The 22,609-nt window shown below is 57.4% G+C and overlaps 1 protein-coding gene across 5 annotated transcripts in view; it reads left to right on the top strand.

Moving 5' to 3' along the window:
• HIP1 (huntingtin interacting protein 1) overlaps positions 1-22,609 on the top strand; it is a 139,038-nt gene that overhangs the window by 106,760 nt on the left and 9,669 nt on the right. For 3 of the 5 annotated variants that reach the window (XM_005294331.5, XM_024111233.3, XM_005294332.5), the window contains exons 8-24: positions 2,949-3,089; positions 5,493-5,550; positions 6,404-6,479; positions 8,670-8,804; positions 10,137-10,234; positions 11,536-11,608; positions 13,398-13,581; positions 14,251-14,339; positions 14,669-14,785; positions 15,079-15,180; positions 15,509-15,703; positions 16,207-16,354; positions 18,779-18,865; positions 19,624-19,731; positions 19,819-19,955; positions 20,290-20,400; positions 21,079-21,137. In XM_005294331.5, the coding sequence (XP_005294388.2) occupies positions 2,949-3,089; positions 5,493-5,550; positions 6,404-6,479; positions 8,670-8,804; positions 10,137-10,234; positions 11,536-11,608; positions 13,398-13,581; positions 14,251-14,339; positions 14,669-14,785; positions 15,079-15,180; positions 15,509-15,703; positions 16,207-16,354; positions 18,779-18,865; positions 19,624-19,731; positions 19,819-19,955; positions 20,290-20,400; positions 21,079-21,137 (1,918 nt within the window). The remainder of the gene's footprint in view (positions 1-2,948; positions 3,090-5,492; positions 5,551-6,403; positions 6,480-8,669; positions 8,805-10,136; positions 10,235-11,535; positions 11,609-13,397; positions 13,582-14,250; positions 14,340-14,668; positions 14,786-15,078; positions 15,181-15,508; positions 15,704-16,206; positions 16,355-18,778; positions 18,866-19,623; positions 19,732-19,818; positions 19,956-20,289; positions 20,401-21,078; positions 21,138-22,609) is intronic. The other 2 variants (XM_005294333.5, XM_065572968.1) reach the window with 1 other exon arrangement.

The raw sequence follows: 22,609 nt of genomic DNA, 5'->3' as shown, positions 1-22,609 counted from the left end.
CCCAGGGTTGTGAGTTCAATCCTTGAGGGGGCCATTTAGGGATCTGGGGCAAAAATCTGTCTGGGGATTGGTCCTGCTTTGAGCAGGGGGTTGGACTAGATGACCTCCTGAGGTCCCTTCCAACCCTATGATTCTATGAAAAGGAAAGAGGTGTGGCCTCCTTCTTTTATTCTGCAGAGGAGCAGCATCTGCTCTGATGCTGACTGGGATGCAAATGGTAAGTGATATTGATCCTCACGCTCTTGTGTCCCTGTTGAAATGAAAGGGTAAATGCATCCCGGTAACCTACCCGCCCAGAGCAGGGTCCAAGTGCTGGAGCATGGACAGGGACATGAACTGGGCCGTTGGTGTGATTTACCACAGCAAGCCTGCGTCCAATAAATGAAAGTCCAGCTTTCCCCAGCTAGTCCCTTCGAAACTTTCCAAAGAGGGGGGCAATGGTAGAATTGTGCCAGGGGACTGGGGGCACTTGGCTCCAGGACTGCGTACCCAGGCTGTACGGAGACCTCTTGGAGGCCTGAGATGCCTGGTGGTTCTAAAGTGAAAACCAAGCAGAACCAAACAACGTCTCCATAAAAGTAAAATCCCTTCTGGGCCTCCTTTACCCCTCAGGAGGGAGCAGAGAAGGACATGGCACCAGTGCTTTCGGCCCAGATCCTCAAAGGGAGTTAGGCACCGAACTCCTTTTGATTTTCCTTTGCACCGCCCCTTAAAGCAAAGTTGCTCAGGTCACCTGAGCACAAACAAAACAGCGGAGAAATGTCCTAGACAGTTACTGCAAAATGGTTTGTCTGCAGTATTGACTCAGGGAAGTAACTGTCCCTGGTAGGACGGTGCTGCCCTCGCACCATGGGCCAGTCAGAGCCTCTGCGAGGGGCGGAGTTGGACCCACTCCCATGGTGTCGGTGCAGCTGGTCCGGTTGGTGGTTGTATTGGCAGATGGTGCTAACGGGGCGACCTGTTCAGAGCGCTGTTCATTCGGAACCAGTTCCCTTCAGGGCTGAGACCAAGCATAGAATCATAGGGTTGGAAGGGACCTCAGGAGGGTATCTAGTCCAACCCCCTGCTCAAAGCAGGACCAATCCCCAGATAGATTTTTGCCCCAGATCCCTAAATGGCCCCCTCAAAGATTGAGCTCACAATCCTGGGTTTAGCAGGCCAATGCTCAAACCACTGAGCTATCCCTTCCGCCTAAAAAAAATAAAACTGCACTAATGTAAGTGAGAGCTTTGCTTCAGATCACAGTCCTGAGCCCACTGTTGAGTGACCCTGGGTATTTTATGATTTCAGGATCGAGCCATATGAACGTTGCGTTCCTCTGTGGGTAAATACTGAAATGGTCATTGAGAGGGAGGGAGAGCATGAGACATTCCAGCCCCCAAGGGCTAGTCTGTTAAACCTCAGGAGCACTGGGATGGGCTAGACACCGGGCTCCATTCTTGCCTCAGCTACGGCTGTGCTGGGCCTGATATGCCTGAATGGGGGAAGAATTTGGCCCATTACCTTTGGGGCCCTGCCTGCTTCTCCCCTTGTGACCCATCTCCAGAGGCAGGTTCTTCGGTGGGGCACACATCTGCTAGCCCATGGGTTTGCAGGTGGCTTAGCATTGTGCTTTCACTGCTTCTCCCATGAAACTAAGGTTCGAACATTGCAACCGCTGAACCCTGGTGGATACACCGAGCATCTGGGATTGGAATGGGGATTGAGGACTAACCTACATGCCTGCTCAGTGAGGGGCTGGATATAATGTATTGTCCCACCTGATCGGGTTGCTGAGTGCTGTTACATCAGACCTCTTGGTAGCACACCAGATGTACCATGATTCAAATGCAAGCACTGAAGATATCTGAGCTGCTAGGCTCTATTGGCTCTAGCACCTGGCAGTCCCAGGAGGCACTCAGATGAAAGGGTGACGTACTAGGGCAGGCAGAAGAGGTCACGTGCTCTATGCTCAGTGGCTCAAAAGTAATTCCTAGCGTGGCCCTTTGGGGATACCCACCAGAGTTAGGACTTCTCGGGCTTGGGGGAGTGCCCCTTTTAGTCCATTGCCCTGTGGTAAGCAATGAGGTATCCCTGCAGGGGTCTCGTTGGGGGGCCACTCACATTGTCCTGTCCCAGTGCAGCAGCTCCTCCCAGCAGGTATCCAACTTGGGACAGCCGCTCCAGCTCCTTGCACAGGGGCTGACACACCTCAGCTGCCTTCAAACACTGCACTCCTCCCAGCCCACCAGATACCCTGCTGGCCTGACCCACTCTTGAGCAATGCTGCTGCCAGCAGACATGGAAACGTCCTCCTCCTGCCGCACTACGACCCCGCAGCCGTAGAGGGGGACAGCAGTGAATCTCCTCTCAGCAAATTGATCACAACGTGTGTAATATACACATGGGAGAGCTCCCTCCTCGGTGTCCATCGCTTAACCAGCTTTGTCCACTGAAAACTGGTTTTGCTAGTGAACTATCTGAATGTCCCTTAGCTATAGATGTCTGTCATCTGGTTACCAGGTGTTCTGACCATGGCCATGTGGCTCACAGTATAGGACTATATTTCATGCAGCTCCCCTGTGCACAGATTACCTTAGCAAAGCCATGGATAACGGTGGGCTAGTGCGGTTTTCTGTCGGCTCCCTCATTTGCTTTCCCCTTTTTGGCTTAAAACCGATGGAATTTGGTTTGTCCAATCATTCCTGTGAAATGAGGATAGAGGATAGATAGCATGGAGGGGAGGAAAGGTACAACAGCCGAGACGTACAAGTGTCCTGTAATTGTCTGGATGCTTCAGTGTAGTGATATGAGCAGCTGTGCAGAATACCGTGTGTGTGTGTACAACAGCAAAGTGTACTTATATGAGCAGCTGTGCAGAATGACCTCATGGGATAGGTGTGTGTGTGAGAGAGTTCAGTGAATTTCATGGACCAAGCCCTGAGTGCGCTGTCTCTCTCTCCTGTTAGTATTCAGCTCCTTGGACATGTCTCGCTCCGTGTCGGTCACTGCTGCTGGCCAGTGCCGGTTGGCCCCGCTGATACAGGTGATACTGGACTGCAGCCATCTCTATGACTACACTGTTAAACTCCTCTTCAAGCTGCACTCCTGTAAGTACACCACAAGCAGCTGCCATTTCACTGCTGGGACGTGCTGATGTAGCAGATGTAAAGTTTCTGTGTCGGAGACGGAGCCCTGTCCCAAGGCTGTGCGTGTAACAGGTGTGCCAAGCACAGGGAAATGCCCTGTCTGTGTTTCCTCTGCTCCCAGAGCGAGGGGTGCCCAGGCAAAGGGCTGGTTTAAAACACTAGCTGGGGCTGCCTCGGTAGCTTGGCCCAGTGGCTTGCTCCGTGTCACGCGCGGAGACCAGGCCAGGTTTGACGCCTGCCTATAGTCTCAGACTGGTAGTGTAGGGAAGTGTTGCTGAGTCAGGGCGGGCTGGAGATCAGTGGCTCCCTCGAGCTGATGAGGCAGCTGTGTTGATAGGTGTCAACGGCAGCCCAGCCTGATCTGTGATCAGTGCAGAGAGAATCCTCCCCAGGGAGAGGGATGTGGCACGTTAACTGCTGATGTGCCCGTGTGGATTGATGCAGAACCGCCTGGTCTGGGCCAATGGAGCATTAGCCCCATGGCTGGGCCCTGCATTTGCTGAAGCCCCTGCTGCACCAGCTGTGCCCTTCCCTGGGGAGGGGAGGAGGATACTTGACTGGCAGCCCCCTCCCGGGAGAAGGGAACAAGGCATCCCCTTTCTACCCTTCAGGGCAGGGCATAGGAGACCCCAAGGGCCAGGGGAGGCTAGTCCAAACACCAGCATGCTTCCCCCTCTGTTCCCAAGACTGGATGTTGGGCTAGCCACTGGGGCCCTTCCCCCACCACAGCTGGAGAGTTGGAGCGGGCCAGGCGGGGGGGGATTGAACAGAGAAGTGGTGAGATTGTGGGGGCGGGGAGAGTGAGGGAGAGGGAAAGGGGAGGCAGGGACGCTGCCAGCGCAGGGAAAGAGATGATAGGGGAGAGAGGGAACAGCCAGGAGGAGCGAGAGAAGGGGAAAGAGGGCACAGAGGAAGGGAAGCAGGGAGGCCAGGTCAGTGAGGTTGGCCAGGTGCAGGTGGAAGCCCGAGAAGCAGTAAAAGGCATGGGGGGGGGATCCCTCTGCATGCCCCTGGAGGGGACTTGTGCTCGTGTCTCATAAAGCGACCCCCAAGGAACACGTTTCTCTTTAGAATGCCCCAGCCCGCCCCTTCCCCCGCACGGGTGCTGGTCTCCCTCCCTGCCCGTGCCAAGGTACTCAGCAGCTGTGTCTAGGCCAGGACCCTGTGCCGTCGCCAGGCCAGCCCTGAAGGAATCGTAGCCACGAGGGGGTTTCTGCATCTGGAGGAGTAAAAGCAGAGAGCAGTGGGAAATGTTCACCCTCCCCCCACCTTAGCTACCCCGCATCCTCCAGGGCGCAGCTCCCAGGTCATGCCAAGCTGTTGCATTTCTTCCTGGGCGAGTCCCGGGGCACAGATCCAAGCAAAGATCACTTCAGGCCCTTTGACTTCGGCGAGGTTGGCTTAATAGCTTCCAATTGATTCCTGCAGTATGAGAAAGTGGCACCTCCGTGATCCTGGATTTAGACTGCTGCTGCCAGCTCCCCGGCTGAGTGCAAACGAAGGCCTTTCCCCTCCATGAGTGAGACCCTGGGGATCTGCCCCAGCCAAGGTTCCTCGCCAGTCCCCCCAGCTCCTCCAGCTGGGAGCCACCTCAGAGCCAGTGCTCCTGCCCTGCAGCGCCACCTGCTGGGAGCGTGTGAGCAGTGCTCGAATTACGGGGGAGAAGTGGGGGTGCCCTTAGGGAACGCGGACAGGCCTGGAGGTGCCAGGGTGCCCCTTGGCGGCTCCTGTGCTGGCATCCTCTGCGCTGAGGCCAGCTGCAGCAGGAGTCTCTTCTCCTCTCTGCCCTTACCCCCTCCCCGCCTTCTGCCCCACTTCCTCCCTTCCTCCTGGCTGCCCCGTCCCCCTGCCCATTACCCCGCACCTTGTGCCCCTCCCCCTGCCCTACCCCTCTCGCTTCCTGTTGGGATGAAAGGGGCTTCTCCAGCGCCGGGCATTGGAGCCTAGGTTACGCCAGTGAAGAGCCAGCCCAGGCAGTGGGACCTGCTGTGGCTACGGGACACCCACCCTCCCCTCTCACCACAGACCGACCCCTCATTGTGCCCTGGCTCCTTCCACAGGACAGCAGTGGCGGCTGCCGTCCCGGCTCTCTGCAGCTGAGCACACAGGGAGAAGTAAGCGGCCAAAACACACCCTCTACACCCCTTCCAATAAGTCAGAAGTGGGGTAGCCCCTAAAAGTAGTAGGGGGCCCTGCCCCAGGCCCTTCCGTAACTCAGGCCCTGAGGCTGCAGTGCTGAACTGTTCTAGGACTGCCTGCTCCCTCTGTGCGGTGCTGCTCGGCTGTCTGGAAATGAGCGCGGTGCTCGAGGCGACCTGGGAGCTGAGCATTCCCTTTGCATTCCATTCTGTGTCTCTTCCTCAGGCCTCCCCGCTGACACACTACAGGGCCACAGGGACCGTTTCCTGGAGCAGTTCAGAAAGTAAGTGCCCTGAGTGCCCAGCCTGTCCCTTTCAGCACTTTCATTCCCCCTTCACCTTCCCCAGCCTGGAGGGAGGGGCAGGCTGTGATATGCTGAACGGACCCTGGGAGGACCTTATTCACAGGGGTAGGAAACCAACGAGGGAAGCAGGAAACTCGGGGGAGATGGATCTGGTGGCTGGTTCTTCTAGGATTTAGCTGGTAAATTCTTTCCCCTTCATTCTTAGTCACAGCTGCAATTTGCATCAGTGACGGCCCCTCCCTCCCTAGGGGTACGTCTACACTTACCGGAGGGTCCGGTGGCAGGCAATCGATGTTCTGGGATCGATCCCGGAAGTGCTCGCCGTCGACGCTGGTACTCCAGCTCGGCGAGAGGAGTACGCGGCATCGACGGGGGAGCCTCCCTGCCACGTCTGGACCCGCGGTAAGTTCGGACTAAGGTACTTCGAATTCAGCTACGTTATTAACGTAGCTGAATTTGCGTACCTTAGTCCAAAGTGGGGGGTTAGTGGGGACCAGACCTAAGTGTATGGGGCAGGGGCCCCACCCTCCTGGATTCACCTTTTACCAGTGTGTTCGCCACTTGGCTTGAGGCAGATGTCCAGGTACTGTCCCAAGGAGCAGAGCCGGTGGCTCTCTTCCCAGGGTCCCCGTCTTGGGTTGTATGGCAAGATGGCGTCCATGTGGCTGAGGTCAAGGGCTGCCTTTTCCTCTCTGCGTGGGATGCCTGGTTTGGAACCACAAGTGATGGGCTCTGTTAAATGAGTGTGGCAGGGAAGCCACCTGCATCCTGCGACTGCCTGGTTCTGTCCCAGCCGGCAGAGTCCCCTTCCTTATGTCCCATTTCCTTCCAGGTTGAAAGATTTGTTCTATCGCTCCAGCAACCTGCAGTACTTTAAACGGCTGATTCAGATCCCACAGCTCCCAGAGGTGAGACCCGAATGGCTTCTCTCTTGCCCTTGGGCACAGGCTAGGAGGGAGGGGTTGCAGTGACCATTGGCGTGACTAGGCAGTGGTATCTAGTGGTTAGAACAGGGCCCCGGCAGTCAGGACTCCTGGGTTCTATTCCCAGCTCCACTGCGGTTTCTGCGCAAGTCAGTTAAACCCCAGCGTTGAATGCTGGGTGCCTGCAGCCAAGCCCTGGAAGCCATATTTACACTTACAGGGGATTGCTTTTCAGAGATCCCTACTAGAGCTGGGCAAAATTTTGTTGGTAAAGAATAAATTCATTGAAAAATGCACTGGGAGGCACCAAAACTATTCACTAACTCGGCCACCCTTTGTGCTAGACATAGGTGTACACAGCACATTTCATTAGGGTGTGCACCCAGGGAATTTTTTTTTTTTTTAAAGGCAAACATTTATTGAATACTCAGTCATAAAGGACATTATTTTTATTCATCACCTAAAGAAACTAAAACTTAACTAAACTTAATATTTTTGAAATTAACAACTAAACTTTACTTAAAAAATGAGACACAAAATACCACATTTTTGCTGTAGTGATAACCAGGCGTATACATCGATACCGTCAATTGTCATGATCTTAACCAGATAATGAGCTAACCCAAACTGACCCAAACAGATTAAGGTTTCTTCATCTTCCTGTCCTAGAGCATGAGACGTCGCTCACCAGGTGTTATGGACTTAAATTCCTCAATCACATCGTTGTAATTAACTGACGAAGCCAGTTCTTGTTCAATGTACAAAATGATGAGTGAGTCGAGGCGCTGTTGGGACATTGTACTTCTTATTTTGTTTTTTACGTGTGCTAGTTTTGAAAAGGCTCTTTCACATGAACGGCTTGTCTGCTCCTTTTCTTATCTTAACAACGAACCGATCCATATTTGAAAATTACAAGGGGGTATCATACGATTGAATTAAAACGTAAAGCCGCGCGCTTGTTATGCTGTTTCAGTAGAGCACACGCGACAGAGAGTACAAACACTGTAGACACTGCGCTGGGTATGCCTGACACAGCCGCTTATATAGGTCAAAGAATTTTCTAGAATAGTAGTCAGAGGGGAGGGGAGGACCAACGGTAAGGCAGCGCCGCAGTAGGGGGGACGCGTGCCGCGAGCGAACGCGGCTATAGAGCGTATCGTGCGATTAAATTAAAACGCAAAGCCACTTCTGATTTTTGAGACATTAGGGCAGGCGTGGGCAAACTTTTTGGCCCGAGGGCCACATCAGGGTTCCAAAATTGTATGAAGGGCCAGGTAGGGAAGGCTGTGCCTCCCCAAACAGCCTGGCCCTGCCCCCTATCCGACCCCCACCCACTTCCTGCCCCCTGACTCCTCCTCTCAGAATCACCGACCCATTCTGCTCCTTGTCCTCGACCTCCCCCCCCCCGACACCCTCCCAACCACCACGCCGGGACCCCACCCCCCCACCAAACTCCCCGCTCCCTGTCCCCGACTGCTCCGAACCCTATCCACCTCCCCGCCTCCTGACAGACCCCCTGAACTCCCATGATCCAACCCCCCGTTCCCTGACCACCACCCCCAGAACCTCTGCCCCATCCAGCCTCCCACCTCCCTGTCCCCTGATTGTCCCAGGGACTCCCTGCCCCTTATCCAACCCCCCGGCCCCTTTACCATGCCGCTTACCCCCGCCTCTCCCGGAGCCTCAGCACACTGCGTCCAGGAGCGGCCCTGGACAGCACTGCAGCGGTGTGGCTTCGGCGGGACCTGAGCTCCTGTCGCTCGGCCCGCCGGAGCTCGCAGCCCTGCCCCCTTACCACGCCGCTCCGAGAGGCAGGAGCTCATGTCCCGCTGGAGCCACACCGCTGCAGTGCTGTCCAGGGCCGCTCCTGGACGTGGCACACTGAGGCGCCGGGGGATGGGGGAAGGCGGGGGCGGGGCCGGGGGGATCCTTCCTGGCTAGGAGCTCAGGCGGGCCAGGCAGGATGAGCGTGCCCACCCCTGCATTAGGGTGTGCCTGGGCACACCCCGTACACACACCTATGGTGCTAGAGAAGGGAGGCAAAGCACTGCCTCATAGCACCATCCGACCCTACTAGGCTGCCTGGGGTGGTGCGGAGGGCAGATTTGAGCCCATTATGTCCCACAGAGCCGCTTTTCTCAAGATCCGGCCATCAGTTCTCCCTTTCCACCCTAGAATCCTCCCAACTTTCTGCGGGCCTCGGCTCTGTCGGAGCACATCAGTCCCGTGGTGGTGATCCCAGCTGAGGCCTCGTCCCCAGACAGCGAGCCCATCACCGATCTAGTGGAGACGGACACAGCGTCACAACAGGTGAGCGCCTGGCCCCCTGACCTCAGTCTCTCTCTTTGAGCTCACGACTGCTTCTGCCTATGTCTGGCCAGGTTTTCAGCTGCCAAGAGAATATGCCTGGCCTTTGCATGCCCTGCCGTGGCCCTGGAGCTGTGCTGCCAGGGCTGTGATCTCCTCAGAGCTCATAACATACTCAAGGCCTGGTGCCTGTTTGGCTGTATGACACATGGAAAAGCCAGGGCATCCACGCTGCTTATTCCCATGGGTTTAGTCCTGAGTCAGCGCCCTTGGGGGTGCCGTGCTGCTAAAGGTGCTGTCTGGCTAATCGGACATGAAACCAAGAGTCAGGGAAGAAATCCAGGGAGTAATTCTGGTGCCCTGGCCAGGTGACGATTGCTTGCATTTGGCTTCCCCTGCATTTCCCCTCCAGTTCTAGATCCCCATTTCCTGTCCTAATACACCAGCCCAGAGGTGGCTCCATTTCGGTGGCTGGAGAAGTGGTCCCTACATCTCCTGTTAACGTAATGGCTTTTGGGGCTGTGGGTGGTAAATACATCCCCGTAATGTTGTTAATTTAGGCAGTACCATTTGGAGCAGACAATAGATTGCCCTAGTTGCAGCTCATGCATCCGAAGAAGTGAGGTTTTTACTCACGAAAGCTTATGCCCAAATAAATCGGTTAATCTTTAAGGTGCCCCCAGACTCCTTGTAGCTCTTGGGTTTGAGTCTCTGCATCTTGGGGAGTCTACTGCACCAGCATGGAGCACGGCCATTCTGCTGTGGTGGGATTTTAAACCCACTTTGCACTAGGGTAAATCACTGCCCAGCTGCAGGGCATCAAATTTGGCCCATTGCCTCTTGTGGTGGCTAATGGTGATATTTCACATGAAGAGAACAGGGGATTTCTGTCGTGCCAGTAACTCCTTTGGCAGCTCGTGGTTGCCTGCTGGTAAATGCCGCTAACTCTCACCACTACAAGTAGCTCGTAAGTAGCTGCTCCGCTTGCTGTTCCAGACAGGGTTGGCCTTCTGCCCGCTGCAGCTGTCTGTCTGTCCCAGTCAGACCCCAGCTGAATGAACTAGTTGCAGTTAATAAAGCAAGTAGAACTGCCCTCAGCTGCGTCAGGCTGCATCAAGACGGGGGCCCGTGCCTGATGGGAGCTGTCCCTCTGCAAGGGGAAGGGATAGCTGTCCCTTAGAGGGCGTGGGGGTGGGGTCCTGGTGTATGGGGGAGGGGTCTTCTCTTGTGAGGGGGTGGGGCTGAGACGGGGGTGGGTGGGTACGTGCGCCCCTGGCCATGGGCAGGGCAGCAGTAGATTTGACTCCAGCGATCTGTATTTGTTTCCCCCTCCAGAGCTTGTTTGACAATAAGTTTGACGACATCTTTGGCAGTTCGTTCAGTAACGATCCTTTCAACTTCAGCAGTCAGAATGGGATGAACAAGGATGACAAGTGAGTGCTGGCTCAGGGGCCCCATAGCTGCTGGTGGGGCGTGTTCGGTGTCAGGGGAAGGAGCTGTGAATGCGGAGGCAAGGCGGGGGCCAGCTCTGTGGGGAAGGCCTGGGCCTCCCTTGGAAGGGGCACCCTGGGGTTGACTGGTGAGGGCTATCCTGCCCTGGGGTTCAGCTGTGAAGGGCACTGAGCGGCGGGCCGAGCTCTCTGAGTCCGGGCTGGCTCTGTGATAGGAGTTGGATGCCTGGCCATAGGCTGGAACCTGGGCAAGTGGGCTAAGAGCTGAAGCACATAATCAGCAGGTGGCAATGGCCCCTGCACTTAGCACAGCGTAGCCTCCTGCAGCTCCTTGTGGTGTTATAGGCAAGGAAAGGCTCCTCCAGCCCCAGACACTTGACCCTGCGAGCTGGCAGTCAGCAGGAGCGGGACCTCGGTGGGTCATTTAGGAACGGCCCAGGGGTCCTTCCAGCCCAGTATCCTGTCTCTGACAATGCACAGCTCCAGCTGCTGCAAAGGATAAAACCCTGCAGGGGGCAGTGATCGGATAAGTTGCCCCAGGGGAGGTTCTCTCCTAACCCCAGTAGTTAGATCTGCTCGTGCCCTGAAGCAGGAGGGCTGAGATCCTTTCCAGCGCTCTTGTTCATGGTTAAATCTTTCCTATTACAGCTCTTCTCTGTATTCACGTAATGGTCCAACCCTTTTTTGTAACCTGTTTAGCTCTTGCCTTCAGTGCCATCTTATGGCAATGAGTTCCACAGGCTAACAATGCATTGGAGGACAATATACTTCCTTTGAACACTTTTGAATTTTGAATGCCCTTGTGTTATGAGACCCCCTCCTCTAGACCAGTGGTTTTCAACCTGTGGTCCGCAGACCCCTGGGGGTCCACAGACCGTGTCTAAGATTTCCAAAGGGGTCCGCACCACCATTTGAAATGTGTTAGGTTGAAAACCTCTGTTCTAGACCATTCGTTATTTTGTATACCCCCATCCTGTCCTCTCTGAACTGTCTCTTTCTAAGGCAAACAACCCTGTTCTTTCTCTCTCTTGATATGAGAGTTCCAGGCTCCTGACCATTGCTCGTCCCTGAACCCCCTCCTCTTCTGCACTATCCTTTGAGACAGGGGGACCAGTGCTGCACGCAGGATCCCAGGGGAGGGGACCCCTGGGTTCATGTATTGGCCTCATCATTTTTTGGTGTAATTCCCATCTGATCCCCAAACCTCCTCTGCGCGGAGTGGCAGGGGCACAGGCTAAGGGGCACAGCACGGAGGAAGCAACTGGTGTCATTCTCCTTGCCAGGGACCGGTTGATCGAGCAGCTGTACCGGGAGATCAGTGCGCTGAAGGAGGAGCTGGAGAACTTCAAGGCAGAGGTGAATGTATAGCCCATATTACTCCCGTTAACACAGTGTGTGGGCTGTGCACTCTGCGGCCAGTGATGTGCAGATCTGGGACCTCGCTGGTGTGATCACTGTGTCTCCGGGCAGGGTCAGGCCCGTTAGCCCGTACGTTGGATGGGAAACACGCACCTCCTGCTGAGTCACACTGAACCAGGAACCCAGCCTGGCTCTAGGGAGCACCGAGCTCCAGAGATGCCACCTTTCCAAGACCCTGGGGCTGTTCCTCTCCCAGTTGCGGAGACTGTTTCTGTGCCCAGGGCCTGCGCCAGGGGTGGTATTTCTGCTCTGCCACCTTAGGGAGGAGTTGGGTTTCCTCATCGTCCCAGGGATATCAGTAGGGTGACCAGATGAGAATTCCAAAATATCGGGATCGCCGCAGGGGGAGCAGCTTTTCAGTTGTTATGCTCACCTGTCCGAGTCTTCGGCGGCTCTGCGGCGGCGGGTCCCTCAGTCGCCGACGGTATTCGGTGGCATTTCGGCGGCGGGTGATAAACCTTGCCACCAAAGAAGGGAGTACCCTCTGCCGAAATGCCACCGAATACCGTCGGCGACTGAGGGACCCGCCGCCCAAGTGCTGGGTGAGTGTAACAATTTAAAAGGTGCTCCCCCTGCTGGTCACGGAGAGAAGGGGGTGGGGGGAAAGCGCCCGAAACAAAATATCGGGACAAATGGTGTCCCGACCATACTTCGGTCGGGACGTGGGACAAACTGCTTGATATCGGGACAGTGCTGATTTTATTGGGACATCTGGTCACCCTAGATACCAGTGCTGTCAAGTGGTAGCTGCTTAGACAACTACCAGTCAGGCACTGGCTTATGCTGAGTTGTCAAGGCTGAATCCCCACTCTGTCACTTCGAGTGCAGAAGGCGGGGCCCGCAAGGATTTTAAAAATTAATACTGGCCACTCCAGGCTTGTATTAAACTCCCAAGGTTACAGCTTTTCTCTGAGCTTGGCTTGGTAAACGGTGCCACCACCCAAATGCAAAAAAACCCCCTTTGAACCCAGGAAGGTACCCTCAAGTCCCCCCCTTCCCCCTCCCCCCCCCCGACACACACACACTGAGAAAGAAAACAAAGGAAATTTTAAAAGAGCAATTCCAAAAATTAAGCACCCAAAAGAGCTTTCTCGGGGGTTCAGCTTAAAGGTTCCAAGCAAACAAAAGCGTCTGTGGTTAGCACACAGGAGAGCCACAAGCCAAAATAAGAAATAATCCTGATCGCATCTAACTAAACATTCCCTATGCAAATCATTTCTTCTAGGTATGGAAGATGAACTTTCATACCTGGGTCAAACCTTACACCGCATTGCTGCTCCATCCCTGCAGCCCAGAGAACAACAGACACAGGGAAAGTTTCTTTCCCAATTTTAAAAGTTCTACCTTCCCATTGGCTCTTTTGGTGAGGTGCCCTCTTCCTTTTCTTTTAACTGTGGGCTTGTTAACCCTTTACAGGTAAAGCAAGCAGAGGATAGACACCGAGAAGGATTTTGCAGCTAACTGGCTGGCTGGGTGTCTATAAGGGAGCTCCCCCGTTCAGTTATTACACGAGTGCTGTTGTTTTATAACTCACCACAGAATCCCTGCGTGCTGAGTGGCTGGTGCTTTTGTTAATGGTTTCTAAGGAATTATGGGCCTTGGGCACTTTGATTGGCTGGCCCAGGTCTAATTCGCTACAGCAGTGTCAGAGCGGTGTTTCAGACTGTCCTTTCAAAGGGCAGCTGGGGCTAGAAGGGTGTCTGACCCACCCCTTGGTGCCCTGCAGAGCCATCGCCTAGGGGTGCAGCTGAGGGGCCGGATCAGCGAGCTGGAGGCAGAGCTAGCGGAGCAGCAGCACCTCAAGCAGCAGGCCCTGGACGAGAGCGATTTCCTGCACACCGAGCTGGAGGAGCTGAAGAAGCAGTGGGAGGACACTGAGAAAGCCCAGAGGAGCCTGACGGAGATTGAGAGTGAGGAGAGACCTCTGCTTTGCTTCGGGGGCTGCCCCGGAGTCCCCAGCCCAGCCTCTGCTGCTTGCAGCTACTCCAGCCCCAGCCTCTATCAACAGGGAGCATGGCAGGCTGGCTGTGGGGGGAGATCCAGACCACCCCAATCCCAGGCTCCCTCAACAGGGGGTGCTGTAGGGGGCAGGCTGACTGTGGGGCAGAGCTCCAGGCCACTCCAGTCCTGGGCTCCCTCAGCAGGGGGTGCTGTAGGGGGCAGGCTGGCTGTGGGGGGAGATCCAGACCACCCCAATCCCAGGCTCCCTCAACAGGGGATGCTGTCGGGGGCAGGGTGGCTGTGTGGTGGAGATCCAGGTCACTCTAGTCCTGGGCTCCCTCAGCAGGGGGTGCTGTCGGGGGCAGGCTGGCTGTGAGGCGGAGCTCCAGGTCACTCCAGTCCCGGGCTCCCTCAGCAGGGGGTGCTGTATGGGGCAGGCTGGCTGTGGGGCGGAGCTCCAGGTCACTCCAGTCCCGGGCTCCCTCAGCAGGGGGTGCTGTGGGGACCCATGTTTCACAGCTGGAATGGCTATAGGAATGGGGTGACTCATTTGCCCTAGTGAGACTGGATTTTCCTTGGGAGACGTCCTTGGCACGTGTGTTCCCAGGTCGCTCACCCTGTGTGTGTCTGTGTTGCAGGGAAGGCGCAGGCTAACGAACAGCGGTACACCAAGCTGAAGGAGAAGTACAGCGAGCTGGTGCAGAACCATGCTGACCTGCTGCGCAAGGTAGGGCCCGGCTCCCCTCTCCTGCATTCCACCCCTGCCAAGCCTCCTGCTGGCTTTGGGTTAGTTCTCATGCCCAGGAGTAGCAGGGATCTGCCACTGTAGATCCATGGGCCATCGTGCCCTGTGGCGAGCCAGCTCTGCTGTTGTTCCGGAGGCTAGTGGGCGAAGATCCCCCGTGGGGAATCCCCTACCCCTACCCCACACCAGGGAACAGGATTGTGCTCTGAGAGCAGGATGGGGCAGAGGTGAGGCATCGGCCCCGTCCAGTGACTGGGTGGGTGACGAGCAGGGGCTGACGCAGCTGATGAGTTCTTGCTGATGTTCCCCAGAACGCAGAGGTCACCAAGCAGGTAACGGTAGCGAGACAGGCCCAAGGCGATGTGGAGCGGGAGAAGAAAGAGTTAGAGGACTCCTTCCAGCGCGTGAGCGAGCAGGCCCAGAGGAAGGTGAGTCCGAGTGTGCAGAGCGGAGCAGGGAAGGCCCGGAGCGTGGGAGTGTCAGCTGGGGGTGCTGGGCGGGTTAGAGCCCAGCGTGAGGGAGTCCGTGCAGTAGACAGGTCTACAGCGTTGTGCCCGCGGGACGGTACAAGCGAGGAGTGAGGGGAGAAGGCTGCAGATTGGTGATGTGATCAGATCCTGAGCTCTCAGCTCAGGTCTGCAGTGGGTAACGAACAGCCCAGGGGCAGGGAGTGCCACCCTGTGATGTGCACACTCAAGGGTTACTTCTGCTCTGTCTGCAGGCTCAGGAACAGGCAGAGGTCTTGGAAACCTTGAAGAGAGAGCTCACAGCCAGCAAGCAGGAGCAGCAGGCCCTCCAAAGCACTCTGAAATCCAGTTTGCAGGTGAGCACGTGCTTCCCTCAGTGAGATCTCCTCCTCTGAGACTCGGTCTGGCCCCACGCCCTGGCTGGACGTTGTGGAGCAGCAGCGTAAGTGGGTATCTACTGGTAAGTCTGGCTGTGCACAGCCTGCCAGCGGGACGGGCTGTCACACTGCGCTGGGAGCAGTGCCAGCATCGCGGGCGGCAGGAACTCGCTGCCCCAGCACACCGGGCTCTGAGGTGGTTTAATTTTGGAATATAGTAGGGGAGGCGGGATCCCAGAATGAGGGCGCTTGGTCCACCCTCATCTTTTCTCTCCCCGTTCCTCCCTCTGTTCCCTTTGCCCTGCAGTCGGAAACAGAGCGTAGCACCAGGACAGCGGGCTTGGAGCAGGAGAGGGACACCCTGGTGGTGGCAGTGGCCCAGCGCAGCCAGGAGGTGGTGGCATTGCAGGCCGAGTTGCAGCAGCTGAAGGACACTCTAGACAGCGAGAAGGAGAGCAGCAGTAAAACGCTGGAGACACTGCAGACCCGGCTGGGAGAGAAGGTACTCCTGTCTGCCAGTTTGGGGGTGCCCAAGGTGGGCAGCAACATTGCAACAGCCACACTCCATCCCCTGGGCACCCTGACTTCACCCCGTGCATTGACAGGAGTCCAAGGCAGCTCTTGTGTGAAATGCCGTGGAGCTGTGATCTGCAGAGGCTGCATGTCCCAGCATGCTGTGCTGTTGGACTCCTCCTTGCTTGGTTGCTCGGGTCAAGATGGAGCATTGCATGCTAGGAACTGACAGCCCCAAACTGTTCTTCCTTAAATGCAAAGATATGGGGAACACTCCATGGGTGTGGCGTTTTGGTCCCCCTCTGCCCCCTTTCCTCCTGCTGGAAGGAACTGGGGCCAGAGCAGCCAGGGATGGCCCTTACTCTTTCAGTGACATGGCTCTGGCATGTCAGTGGCCTTGCCGTTCTTGCCCAGAGCCTCCTGGGTGCCAAGGTGGCCTGGCTGGGGCTTGGGAAGGCCCTGACCTCTCTCCTCTCTTTGTGTGTCCCTCAGGAGAGCCGTGAGCAAGCCCTCCAGCAGCGGCTCCTGGACGAGCAGTTTGCCTTGCTGCAGTGCACGGTGCAGGAGGCAGAGCAGATGGTGCAGGACTCCCTGAACCGACTCGACGACCCCGCCCACATCAGCTGCACGAGCTCTGCAGGTATGGCCTAGCTGCCCTGCCGTCAGCGTTGGGCTGGCTCCTCCCTCTGCTGGGTGTATCCAGCTGCACTGACCTCTAGCTGCTCTCACACACGGCGTGAAAGCTCTTATGAATCGGGGTTGGGTGCCACTCAGGGGGCACCGGCCTGGAATTCAGTCAGTGTTTGGCGAGCCACATGCCTCCCCTAGGAACTGCTGAGGATAAAGCCTTGGGACTGCTCCCAGGCAGCTGTGCTGGCCCAGAGCTAGTGCCACTGACTGCAGCTTCCAGGGTCATAACCCCACTCACCCTCACCCGGGTGGTGCTTGGCCAGTGCCAGGTATTTCAGGGGTGTCTCACCAAGTGTTCCATAGCTCTGGAGTTGCACAGAGTGTGTGCGCGCACATACAGACCCATGTGCGTCCAGTAAACTGAGTCAGTTACATTCGGGGGATTTCCCAAGGAATCATTTCCTGTCCCTCCCTAAAATCTTCAGTACAGATGGGTGCAAAGGCTACTCCTGGGGTAATTCTGCGCCTCTGCGTGTGCGCAGAATTCATGTCCCCCGCAGATATCTCTGCTTCCCCGCAGAAAAATGACTTTCTGACAAGGAAGCAAAGGGAAGCTGCAAGAGCAGTCATGCCCCACTCCCTAGCTACACAGGTATATTGTTTCAGGCAGCCGGCGAAGAGAGAAATCACCACAGGGCTGGGGACACCCCAGCCAGTGGCTCCTACCCTGAGCTGGGATCAGCTGCTAGTCCCAGCGGGACTGGAAGCAGGACAGGACGGGACTTCCTCTTCCCCTGCAAGGAGTGGCTGGGGCTGTGTCAGACCCACCCGCAGAAATCTCCCCCAGCTCCAGGAAGCCAGCATCTTCCCGTTTGCTGCCCGCATCGCTCCTCAACTGCAGGGGGAGGGGTCACTGTATGGGGAGCTGCTCCCCCATCCGTCCAACCCCCATGCATCCGGACCTCCCATACCCAGACACCCCCGCCAAGCCTCACCCCGTACACCCAGAACCCTCCATAGCCCTCCATACCCGAACCCCACCCCACTGAACCTCAACCCCTGCATCTGGAGCCCCCCTGCACCCAGACCACCTCCCACTGAACTCCCTGTTCTCAAACCCCCACCCTGATGAGCCCCACCCTCTGCACCACCGTGAGCCCCCACACCACTGACCCCCAACTAGCTGCACCCAGACCCCCACCCCACCAAGCCTCACTTCTCCAGCACCCAGATCCCCCTGCTGAGATCCTCATACCTAGAACCCTCTGCTGAGCCCCAACCACCTTCACCTGGAAGCCCCTGCAGAGAGCCATTGCTCTTGCACCTGGAACCACCCCAACAAGTCTCTGTGCATCCAGATCCCACCCACACCTAGACCCCCCCACTGAGCTACCTGCAACCAGATTGTCCCACATAGAATTTTCTCACCCCACACCTGGATCCCCCCACACTGAGCCCCTTCACACTTGGATCCTGCCTGGCTGAGCCACCTGCCCCACACTTGGTGCACCTAGCGCAGCAGGGCAGGACCCCAAGGTGTTTCTGGGGCAGGCCCAGGTCTTGTGCTGTGTCAGGGTCAGGTGCAGCCTCACCGCTGAGTCCGTGTCCCGCGGGTGGGGAGGCTGCAGGGTGATCTCCCATCTTCGTGCAGCCAGTGCCCTGTGCTCCCCACTGTCCTGCTGGAGCCTCTGCATTGATTTATTGACAAATAAAACGTGCAGAATTTTGCAGAATTTTTAATTTTTTGTCGCAGAATGCCCTCGGGAGTAAAAGGAGGGAGCTCCAGCCATAGTGTGGAGATTTGGCTGAGGGTAGAAATCAGGAGGCCAGGAGCAGGGGTGGGGTGGGGGCTCTCAGGAGCCCTTTGTTCATATTCTGCCCCAGCCTGCAGGGAAGGTTGGGGTGACCGCCCCTTCCCGTGATGGAGTCCCGCCCCCCCCTCCGCCGCCCCCCCCCCCCCCCCCGCACTGGGGAGCCCTGTCCGAGGCGATATCTCCTCAGGGCTCGTAGTAACTCTTCTGGAGAGCAAACGTTTTGCCTTTGGAAAGGACCCCAATGCACTGAAGTCCAGTATTCCCGGAGGTGGGCAGACTCCCTGCAGGGCCTTTCCCTTTGCCCTTGCTCCAGAGCGCCCGTGCCGAGTGCTGTGCTCTGCTCCAGCGGGTGGCAGGAGCAAAATGCAGTCGGCTGGAGCTGACTGGCCGTGCGGTGCTGTCTCCCTCCCCTCTGGTTTTAAGGGGGTTTCGTTGTGTAACTGGGGGAACCAGGGACTGGATCGCAGAGCCCAGCCCCTCTGGGCAGCACTCTCCACTGCTCAGTCTGGGGGCTTCTTGTAACTCAAGGGCAGGCTCTGCGCGGGAGCCCCTGGGGCAGTGTTGGCAGCACACGGATGGGCAGGGGATGAGTTCCTTCTGGGTCTCTCTTGTGTGTGCAGATTATCTCCTGTGCAGAACGTTGGCTGCCTCCGACTGCATAGAGCGGCTCCAGGGCGCGCATGGCAAATACCTTTCCAACCGCTCAGGTGAGAGAGCTGCCGGGGCCCTGAGCCCCCTCACTGCGGGCTCACAGTGCACCTTCCTCTGCACGCTGTCGGCAGGGGCTGCTCAGGGCTGAGGAGGGCTGGCAGAGCGAATGATGGGGGCTTCCACAGGGGTCCCTCCAGAAGATCCCATCCTCTCTCCTTCCGGCCGTGCCAAGCCTCAGACCCCGCAGCCCACAGGCCACCCGTGTGTGGGAGGGACACAGCGCCCCCTCTTGGAGCCCTGCTCTCAGCGTGTCCCACGATGCACTTGACTCTTCCCCCTTCCCGCAGCACCCAAGAAGCAAAGCGACAGCAGCCCTTGGGTCCCCTGGCCGCGGCAGGGCAGCAGCTAGCTCAGCTGCAGTGCAGACTGGGGAAAACTGAGTCGCGAGGGGGCTGGGCTGTAGTTCCCGAAGCCGCAGCAAGGCCACGAGCACTGGGGCTGCACACGCCCTCCAGGCCTGTACTGACCTGACGCTTGACGGCGTGTGCACGCACGGCTGCTGTGGACATCGTCCTGGGAAGGGGATCTCTGAGCTGCGGCGAGTGAGGGCTCAGGGCTGGGTCTGCGCCTGGCTCTGGTGCCCTGAGGGGGTGAGGAACATACCTGCTCAGCTCCCTTTGAATCTGACTCTCTCAAACCCGCGAGTCTTGTTTGCCTGAGGGGCTGAGAGGGCAGCGATGGGGCTGGTTGAACCGCTGAGGTGGCCAGTGACTTAGCAGGGGCCGTCTCCCCCTTCTGTCTCCTTTGCCCGCAGACGTAAGCAGCCTGCTGCCATGCGTGGCCCTGTTTGCCCACCTCATCAGCGACACCATCTTGCAGGGCAGCGCCACCTCCCACATGGTCCCTATGGAGCCTGCTGACCGTAAGTATCCCTGCCGGGGCAAGGGGTGGGGCTGTTCCCGCTGGGCGCTCCTGCCTTCCTCACCGGCTCTTGCCCGGCTGGTTTCAGTGCTGTCGGAGATGTGTAAGCAGTGCGGGAGCGAGGCCCTGAGCTACCTTGGTGCCCTGAAAGATGAGGCCTCCCTGGGGGGCGCCGACTGCACCGCCGTGAGAAACTGCCTGAGCCGAATCAGCGCCATCGGAGAGGTGAGAGGGCTGGGGACTGGAACGAGCTGGAGTCAGACCCCTCTCTGGGCAGGGGGGCCTGTCGCGTACTGAGCGGCTGCGGCCTAGGACAGGGCCGTAGGAGACTGACTGCTCCAGAGTGGGCAGTGGGCAGCAAGAAGGGGGTTGGGAGGATCCCTCTGGGGCGGGGTTGAGGGTCTCTACGGTCCAAGAGGGGAACTCCTGGGATATGCGTCTGACCTGCTCTGTGTCCCGTCCCTCTCTGACTTGGCTGTGTCAGTGTGTGCGGCCTGCCTTTCAGCCCTCCGCTGCCCCTTCCTGCTCAGCCATTCACTCTCCTGAGTTCTCCTCCCAGGAGCTTCGGCCCAAAGGCCTGGACGTCGAGCAGGAGGCGCTGGGGGACCTGGTGGACAAGGAGATGGCAGCTACGTCAGCAGCTGTCGAGATGGCAGTTGCCAGGATAGAGGTGAGACCGGAGAGTGGCTTGGGTGAGGGATGCGGGGGCTGTTCCTTCACTCCCAGCAACCCCTGCCCTGCGGTGACTCAGACCAGCGGCCCCGGGGTCACCAAAGCAACACAGCAAGGGCCACACAGACGCCATGGGGCAGGCTCCAGCCAGTCAGCAGCCCACCCTGAGCAACCGAAAGCTGCCCCACCAGGAGCCTCCCAGACTCCTGCTTGTCTCGGGGAGCTGCACCCACTGGAGGTCGCTGACCAGCCAGATGTTGCAGCCAGTGGTGTTAGCGGCTGGAATCTGGTATGTTCCCTTGTGGGCCCGGGCCCACTGCGGCACCACAGGCTAATGCTGCACTGGCAGATCGGAACCATTGGAGGGCTGCTCCAGACCCGTCTCCCATCTCCTGCCCCCTTGAGCTCTGCTCAGGTGTGCAGCCCGGTGCCATCAGCTCAGGAAAGCGCTTGCAGGTCGAGCTGCAGGAGAGCAGTGGCGAGGGAATGTGGCTCGTAGGCCTTTGCCGTGGGCTCTCAGTCACAGCGCCTGGAGCTGGTCCCCATGTGGGGTGATAGGGGCCATGGGTGGACTTGGTGATAGATGAGAATCTGCCTTGTCCTGTGTAACCGGGTGTCCGCGCACGCGCACACCCTGACCGTGAGTTTCACAGCATGGCTCTGTCGCTCTAAACAGGATATGCTCAGCAAGTCTCGGGCTGGGGACACCGGGGTCAAGCTGGAGGTCAATGAGAGGTTAGTACAAAGCCAAGATCTACCCCGGCTTGCTGTCCGCAGTCAGAGCGGCTCCGTGGGCTGGTGCCGTGAGCACAGGAACTGCAGAGTTCTAATGCCGAGCCCGCCGTTGACTTGCGAGGGGACTGTCTGCCTGCCTCTGCAAACAGGGATTATGGCCCTGGCCTGGTGCCCAGCATGGCTGGGAAGGTTTCTGCCTGTGAAGCGCGGTGCAAGGGCTGATTCATGCTGAGCAACAGTAAAACCATTAAAACGTCACAGTCAGGCAGTGAAAGCAAAGGGAGATGCTACATACAACAAGAGGAACGGCAGGGGGAAGGGCCAGCGGTGCTTGTAATAAAGACAAAAGCGCTTGGGGTTTCCCACGACCTCGCTATGTTCCAGGGAAAGTGGGGAGGCTATCGGGGGGAGCGTGCTCCCCGCAGGCCCCCCGCCGTGTGTTGTAGCGCTGGTACCGCTGCGAGGCACACAGTATCCAAGCCCCGATGCCCACGCGGCCAGGCACGTAGCCACGATCTCTGGTGCGCTGTTTGAGGGCGAGCCCCGTGTTTGCTGGCAGCACTGGCTGTGGGGGAGCTCCCCATGCAGGGCACCAGAACAAGGCCTAGGCACCCTCGACCCAATGGGGAATTCCACCCCGAGGGAACGAGCGGCCCCCTCAGAGCGCCTGCCCGCCGGAGCCCTCCTCGCTCGCAGCGGGCTGAGGGCACTGAGGAGCCCGTTGTGAGGGGAGGGTGATGTTGCTGGGTGCTCGCCCTCCGAGTGGGCGGTGCTTGGGAGAGTTGTGCCCAGCAGAGGAGCCCCGTGGGCACTGTCTTTCCTGCCAGTCTAACTGTTGGGGGAGGGGAGTCTGTGGAGCTATGAGGGTGTGACTGGGAATTCGCTTTTTACCTAGTGGTAGCAATTTAGGACTGGAAGGTCTTCAGTCCAGCCCCCTGCACTGACCAGCCCTGACAGGTGTTTGTCCAACCCGTTCCTAAAAGCCACCAGTGACGGGGATTCCACAGCCTCCCTGGGACGCCTGTTCCAGAGCTTAACCACCCTGAGAACTAGAAACATTTTCCTAATATCGAACCTAAGTCTCCCTGGCTGCAGAGTAAGCCCGTTGCTTCTTTTCGTTCCTTCAATGGATGAAGAAGGACTGAGCACCGGTCTCTGTAGCAGCCCTTAATGTATTTGAAGAATGTATCAGGTCCCCCCTCAGTCTCCTTTTCTCCAGACTAAACATGCCCAGTTTTCTAACCTTTCCCTCACAGGGAGAATTACCTCCTCAGTCTTACATACAACACTCCGGTTAAAACACCCCAAAATGATATTCGCCTTTTTCACAGCTCCGTCACATTAACTCCTATTCAGTTTGTGTTCCACTATAACCACGGGTGCTTTTCAGCAATACTGCAGCCTAGCCAGTTATTCCCCAGTGTGTAGTTGTGTATTTGATTTTTCTTTCCTAAGTGCAGTACTTTGCACTT

The sequence above is a fragment of the Chrysemys picta genome, chromosome 19 (genome assembly GCF_011386835.1).
Source record: "Chrysemys picta bellii isolate R12L10 chromosome 19, ASM1138683v2, whole genome shotgun sequence".
NCBI lineage: Eukaryota > Metazoa > Chordata > Testudines > Emydidae > Chrysemys > Chrysemys picta.
The sequence above is the reverse complement of the archived record's forward strand: the minus strand, read 5'-3'. Positions and strand labels throughout refer to the sequence as shown.